The sequence below is a fragment of the Saccostrea cucullata genome, unplaced genomic scaffold (assembly GCF_032062105.1).
Source record: "Saccostrea cucullata isolate Sc308-1 unplaced genomic scaffold, CSIRO_AGI_Scuc_v1 ctg1036, whole genome shotgun sequence".
Taxonomy (NCBI): Eukaryota; Metazoa; Mollusca; class Bivalvia; order Ostreida; family Ostreidae; genus Saccostrea; species Saccostrea cuccullata.
The window spans coordinates 43,414-50,936 of NW_026940311.1; the positions used below are offsets into that span (position 1 = coordinate 43,414).

At 35.8% G+C, this 7,523-nt stretch overlaps 1 protein-coding gene across 1 annotated transcript; it reads left to right on the forward strand.

Moving 5' to 3' along the window:
- The first annotated feature begins 75 nt into the window (after positions 1-75).
- On the forward strand, positions 76-7,400 carry LOC134255094 (IQ and ubiquitin-like domain-containing protein). Its single transcript, XM_062737606.1, has 15 exons — positions 76-174; positions 606-842; positions 1,289-1,483; positions 1,931-2,049; positions 2,254-2,386; positions 2,866-3,000; positions 3,188-3,355; positions 3,484-3,815; positions 4,032-4,242; positions 4,590-4,765; positions 5,024-5,194; positions 5,515-5,691; positions 5,853-6,101; positions 6,409-6,594; positions 6,980-7,400. Exons 2-15 carry the CDS (start codon positions 623-625, stop codon positions 7,154-7,156), a joined length of 2,649 nt encoding a protein of 882 aa, XP_062593590.1. The 5' UTR covers positions 76-174; positions 606-622; the 3' UTR covers positions 7,157-7,400.
- The last annotated feature ends 123 nt before the right edge of the window (positions 7,401-7,523 follow it).

The window sequence follows — 7,523 nt, forward strand, 5'->3', positions numbered from 1 at the left end:
CTCGGTAAACGTCCATGGGTAATTGTTACGTGTATCGGGATTGGTCGATCGAAGCAAATTATCCAATGAGAGTTCGTGTTAATTCGAAAGTCGGTTCCCTTTTCGGTAACCAAGACGTCATGAAAACAACCTCAATGGCGGACCAGTAATCTGAGTGCAGCAATAATTTGTATCGTAAGTTTTACGAAATTTCTTCATTTAACTTCATGTATTTTCCGTAAACATGAAGTGTAATACTTTTTTTTAAAAGTAATTAAGAATTCAACGACAAAATATATCTCCATTCAAAGTTTTTTAAATAAATTATTTTGACAGAATGTTAATTTTTCTGCAAGTGACAAATTTCTTTGATAAAATCGAGCATAAACTGTTCACAAGTATACAAATTAAGTTTTGCTGATGTGTAAAGAATAATTCAAAGTTCTTTGCAAAATATTCACCGTAACTAGTTTATTTTGTCTGTCATAAAAATCATGCATCGTGTGGCTGCATGCATGCAGTTGTATATTCAAATTGTTCAGTTCCTGCATATCTTCATGCATACACTTATAATCTTATTTTTAAAAAAACCCAACTAAGTCTGTGAATTTATTCTCATGTTTTAGTCTGTCTAAGTAACATCATGGCAGATCAAGAACAAAAACCAGAAACAACTGAGGAGAAAACAGAAGAACAAACTCCTGCCCCAGTGGTAGAGACCATGGAGGAAACAAAACAGGGAGCCCCAGAAAATGCCCCACCCCCAGCAAAAGAGCCACCACCCGCTGCAGAGCCAGCAGCCCCCGAGACTGTCGAACCTGTGGTGGAGCCCACCCAAGAAACAATAGCAGCACCACCTACAGGTACAGTAGCATACTGGTGTGAAATAATATTGTATTGATCTATTATTGGACATAAATACATGCAATATTGCAACATTGTTGCCCCCCCAAAAAAAATGTTGAAGAACATTAAGAAATATACAAATAAAACATGCATTGAAATTTTATTTTGTATGAATATAAGTAAAGTTTTTTTTTTTCTGAGACAAAATTACAAATTATATAACATTATATATGTTATAGTTTTGATATGATATGAAACACCCATCACTCATCATTCTGACAGGATGACGAGTGCACATCATGGGTGTTTCACCACATTACCAAACCAACTTCATTCCTCCTTGATTTTGTTTTTGTTTTAAATTGTGTTATTTCTACAATCTTTCTACCATTGAAGATTTTTCAATGATTTAAACTGTGATAGTCCTCATGCATGAAATAAAAGCATTATCTTAATTATCCAGAGGAGGCCAAGGAAGAGGCAACAGAAAACAAAAAAGAGGAGGAACCAAAAGAAGAACCGAAAGAGGAAGAAAAAGAGGAAGCGAAGGAAGAAGTGAAGGAGGAAGCGAAGGAAGAAGTGAAAGAGGAAGCAAAGGAAGAAGTGAAAGAGGAAGCAAAGGAAGAAACAAAAGAGGAGCCCAAAGAAGTTACTCAAGGTACTAATATGCTTATTTTGCATTTTTTATGGTAAAAAGTACATGTGAAAGCAAACATATTGTGAAACAATTTCGGAAATGGAAACTTTGAACGAAGATGTGCCATTTTGGAAACATTGGTAAAATTTATGCAAGACTAAAAATTCTAATCAAAGTTTCAATTCTGAAACAAAATTATTTCCTCAAATGAAGTTTCAGAAATTGAAAATCGGCAAGATTTCTGCATTGAAAATTTAAAGCAATCAACTGCCGTGCATCACTTTATTTGAGGAGATATGTTTTGTGTAAATTTGTGATGTGGTCTCTGAAAAATCTTTTTCACATATTTTTGTTTTATATAAATTATAACTATCTCTGGTCTCAGCCTTGTCAAGAAATTTTGGTAATCTAAAATATATCCCCATGTAACCAAATGATATTATTAATTTTTCAATTTGTTATTTACAGAGGAATCAAAGGATGCTGCGCCAGAGGAGGAGAAGAAACCCGATGAGAAGCCTGCCGAGGTATCCCCCGAGGAGGGGGCTGAAAAGTCAGAGGAACCTCCTAGAGAGGACACAATACAGGTAGTGATCATTTCTAATAGCTGTCTCTCAATAAACTTATAACTTCTTAATTTTCTAGAGGTGCAAGGGGACTTTGTTAATTTAAAATAAGAAAATTTCATTTCTCTAATGAAAGGTCTTGTACTTTTGTCATGAATCTGCTTACTATAGTACTATTGCTTGTACTACTACTAGTGCTTATAGAATTACTGATTATTTTTGTAGCAAGCTCCCGCCCCCACTCCTCAGCCCACCCAGACAACAGGGATGGGCACGATGGAATCCGGGGAGGGACATGAGACTGACCCTCACGCCACGACCCCCAGGACAACAGCCAATCTAGAGGCCACAGCAACAGGTGAGTTATCAAACACACTGGTTCACTTAAATCATCCAAATTACAAAACAACAGGAATTTTAAATTAGTATTTAGGATATTTGTGAACTCAAAAAATATAAAATGGGATCACTTTTGTTTTTAAGGATAGGGCTTGCTTTCCCAATCATATATGCGAGAAATATCTGTGAGTTTCACGACATACTTTAACTCGTGAATATTAATCACTGCAAACCATCTTTTTTGCTGTGTATTTTTTATTTTCAGTTTGAAATCAATCCGCAGCAATTAATTTTAACGAATAAGGAAAAATTTTTTACAAAAACAATGCAAAATAAAAGTTTGGCATAAATTCCCGATTTAAAGTAGGTTAACAGCAATCCCTCAAATGGAATTATTTTATCTCGCTCTCATACATACTGATTTCTACATCTTTGCATAATTACCGACATTTATCATGCATGTTATACAAATACACATTAATGATTTTGATTTTTCAGTTAAGATAGTGCTGATGCCCAGTGGTCAGGTGGTGACCCTGGCGTGTACCCTGGGTCAGACCCTACATCAGCTGAAGGACCACTTCTCCCAGGAGCTCAAGATGCCTGTACAGCTCATACTCCTCATGTTTGACGGTATAAATCATTTATTATACTCATTTGTGTCATTCATACACAAAGATATATTTATTAACCATAAAATTCTAAAATTAAGTACAAATAAGTAATTATATATTTTATTAGGAAAGTAAAACTCACTATTATTTCTGTAAAAATGAGGAAAAAAAGTACTTAGAATCTTAATAGTCTCTTTTTATTTTAGGAAAAGCTGTGGAAGATACCACTACTTTGGCGGATCTGGGGGTGGGGCCAAATGGAACAGTCCAATTAGAGATGCAGTCAGCTGATCCAGTTAACACCCCCATCAAGACTTACCGCCCACGACAGGAGTACCATATGCCTGATGTCATCACAGTCCGGGTACAAACAGGTGAGCTACTTTACAGTCAAAGCAATACTTACATGTAGGATTTTAAGTACATATTTTATTATTGAAAAGGATTATTCTGAAAATTAAACCAGAAATAATAATGAATATGAACATTTTCTTGATTTCAGATGAGAATGCTTACAAAGATGTGGTGGTAGAAATTGAGAGAGCCACGAGAAAGAAGCCATATCTGGGAGGGTACCGCCACAAGAAAACGGGGGTCCTATACCACCATGCCACCGCCCAGACTATCAAGAAACAACCACCACCTTCTCAAGTCCCGCGAAACTGCCGCGACACCCAGACAGTACAACAGAGGCACCACGTCCAGCAGACGACGAATGACACCTCCACACAGATGACCGGGATCGGGGTGTATGTGTCCAATATGGAGGACAAACTCATGGTGCCTGGAAAATACACCACGGCAGATGAGCATCATAGCATGATTTTCAAAAAGGTGTGTCTTTATTTCCATATAATGAAGATCTGAAGTTAATGTTGGTTACCTAAAAAATACATATGACTGTGTAATTTCATGAAATTTGGAAGAAATATATGGAAATTTTCAGTCCTTTTCTGCAAATTCAATTCTTTACAATGTTGTCTAATCCAACCAATTTATATGGAATCAATGATGTCCAGATTTACAGTCACAAAACCTCTTTTTTTTCAGGTCATTATAATTCAAAAATACCACAGAAGGTGGTTAGCAAAGAGGTATGTGGAAAAATTAAAACAAGACAAGGTCCAGCGTCTGGAATGGGAGAGACTAGAGGAGCTTAAGAAGAAGAAAGAAAAAGAGGAGAGGATCAAAAAGGAATTTGAGAGGAGGATGAACCCCAAAACAAAGGAGGACTTTGATTTACTTTATCATGCTCTGGAAAGTAAGTAACAATTCTAAGAAAGTAATTGGTCTTGAAAAATTATCATTTTTAAAAACTTTTTTATGATCCATTGTTAAAAAGTGAGGGAAAATATTCCTTTTGCAAATTTGTCTGGGTTTTCATTTCATTTACCTGAGAACCACAAAATAATTTTCAAAATTTTCAATATTTCATAATATTTCAAGTCATATTGTTTCTTTATACTAACAATACGATTTAAAGAAAATCTTGCTTAAATTTTCAATAACCAAACAGTCAATTTCAAAATTGTTTCTATAATACTTAGTATCCAAATTGGGGAAATCTGATTTTTTCTCTCGACACCTTTACTCTGTGTCCCCTTACAGAATGGAGACAGGAGGAGTTAGAGAGGATCAATGGTACCTCAGAGGGGGCGGAGCGTAAAGCAGCGCTGTGTATGTTACTGGACCAGGAGACCCAGCTCATCTCAGCCATCGGTCGGCATAAGCTAGAGGCCGACAGCGAAAACAAGGAGAAACGTATACAGGCATTCCTTAGCAAGGCAAGGCACAAGATTGAATGCTAACCAATCAGAATAACAATTTGTAGATTTCAATGGAATGTCTTGATCTATTTAAAAGATGCATATATACCTTGGAATAGTACTCTTAGTTTATACACAATAAAACATTTTTTGTGGGGGAGAGGGTGCTTGGAATTTCCTTTTAAAATTTATTACTTGTACCTTGTCAGTTTTTGTATGTCAAAAATAATTTCTGCTTTTGAAAAGTACTCACTTTTCTTTTCTACTGTGTTACAGGCTGCAGCCCCTAAGAAGTGGAAGGGACACGATGGTAAGACCACAGAGATGGACACGCCCTACACAATCCGAGCCAAGGAGCTGAGGGACATCTATAACAGTATCAACATGAAGTACCTCACTCAGGATGAAAGACTGGATGTACTACTGACTCTCAAACATACTGTCAAGGTGAATATTTACATGCCGAACTGTGAAAACTGAGAAATCTATAATATATGTTCATTTTATTGCATTGACTTGTATCATGTCAGTAATTTACATCAAATCTATTTTACTTTGAGAGTAAATATTGTCCCAAGCCAGGGCATGCTATACACTATTTAATATGAAGTTTTAACAAAAATAAAATGCTGGCATATTCAGACAAGTGTTGTTCGATGGATGCTTCAAAAGTTTATGAATTCAAAGCAAACTGATAAATTATCGAGAAATTTTGAACAATAATCTGGGAAATAGAAAGATAATTCTTCAATTTTTTTTCATTTTAGGAGCATGACTGCAAACTGACTCAAGAAATCATTGAGCTAATTGACAGAGAGGCTGACCTACTTATGAGGGGTGTTCGAGAGGGAAATCTTGAAGGCCTTAGGAAAAGAATTTCTACTTTGTTCCTACAGTACATCAAGACACCTACATTCAACCCAGAAGCTGCCAAATTGCTCAAGGTATGTCTAAACAGTCTTCAATTGTAGAAAAAATTCTGGAAGCTGTTTGCACTTATTAAACATTTATTTCTTTAGATTTTCTTTTTTAAAATAATGGTACATCATTTTTAGCAGAAGAAAAATAAGAGATGGAAAATAATCTTACATTTTTTCCCTCAAAGGTGCCTCAAGATCCCTCTGTCCTCCGCAAGAACATCTACTTCTGTCCCAGCTGTAATCAGTACCTGCCCTCTACTGAGTTTGCCCTGGCCTCCAACTCCCGTACCGTTGGTAAATGCCAGAGATGTACGAAGATCGACAACGATGCCCGAACCAGGCAGGATTACAGCACTTACACATACATGCTCAAAATGCTGCGGCGAGCAGAGGAAAGATATGGCGATGGCTCTAGAATTGCCTTCCTCCTGCAGGTAAGAATATATAACAGATAATTTCTCCATTGTTTTAAAGTAGATGACAAAACGGTTATTTTACTCTTATTCAATAACATGCAGCTGTACTTTCATACAAACATTTTGCATTTAATGACTGAAATTAAAATCATTAATGCTCATAACTTTAAGTTCAAACTTTTATAGCTTTACATATATTCAATTTGATGAAATGTTCACAATTTTTTCCTAGAAAGAACGAATTTGAATCTATAAATATCTTCCAGTTCAAACATTTTAGCATTACATAAACATATTGATAAATGTTCCAACCTTAAATTTTCAGGAGCAGGATCTGCGTTACCTTGTGGAGAAGATCTGGAGTTGTCAGAGCATACTGAGCGCGTGGGACGACATCTTTGACCTGGTTCTGTCCCGCTGGGACAAACATCAGGAGTGGTCTCCCTGGAACTGCATTCTCCTGACCAAGGATGAAGCCGCCGCCCACGAAAGGCTCCATGATTTGGAGGAGGTACGGCTTATGTTTTGTTGAGTTTTAAGTTTAGTATTAAATGGGCATGCATTCTGAGTTTTATATCAAAAGATTCCAGTTCAATCCAAATAAGTATTGAATGTGCTGTGCATTCTCTCGTTTTTTAGCATAACATTCCAGTTGAATCCAAACAGATGTGTGAATGCATTTATTTATCTCATGCACATTGTTAATTTCTTCAAAGAGCTGTTTTATATGGATTCAATTTTAACTCCAGATTACTTCATGCATATGAGTAGAACTACAATTCCATTTGAATACATCATGCACACTATGAAGAATGCAGACTTTTTCAAAAAGAAATTTCTTTCCAAAATTCTCCATTTTTTATAGCTGGTTACAACATGCATTATTCCATTTTCAGGGATATGGTTTAGTTTTCATTCAGAAGGTTCAACAGAAACATGTGCTAGCTAGGAACTATTTCTCTAGGCTGCCAGGAATGGCAGAACACTTAAGAGCCAGAGCTAACGATCGGCTTACCCAACCCAATGGTCCCGCCATTAACGGGCAACAAGTCCCCGTGCAGTCCAGGGCTTAGGAACATGATTAAATTGTAGACATACAATTAAATTTTAACAAGAACTGTTTAACTAGGAAATGAAATTTTACAATTCAAAATTAAATTATATCTGATGAAGAAATCTGTGATATTTTTGTTATTTTCAAATGTATTTTAAATTTTTCTTGTATCATGTGAAGATTTTAATTCAATTGTGAAAAATTCATTGTTATTTACTGTATGTCCATAATTGACCTACATGTATTTATGTGAATATAAACTGTATAAACTACCAATGCATTTTTCTGCTTTTTCTTCAACATAAGGTCTGTACATGTGTATTACATCATCAAAGTGCCAAAAATAAGCTATATCGATGACAATTCTACTTTTTATTGTAATAAAT

What these genes read in the sequence shown, in the direction of transcription:
- LOC134255094 (XM_062737606.1), top strand. Translation starts at nt 623, where the DNA reads ATGGCAGATCAAGAACAAAAACCAGAAACAACTGAGGAGAAAACAGAA. An exon ending in ACTTTATCATGCTCTGGAAA is followed by an intron (nt 4,243 to 4,589) that starts GTAAGTAACAAT and finishes GTCCCCTTACAG; the next exon opens with AATGGAGACAGGAGGAGTTA. An exon ending in GGCTCCATGATTTGGAGGAG is followed by an intron (nt 6,595 to 6,979) that starts GTACGGCTTATG and finishes TTCCATTTTCAG; the next exon opens with GGATATGGTTTAGTTTTCAT.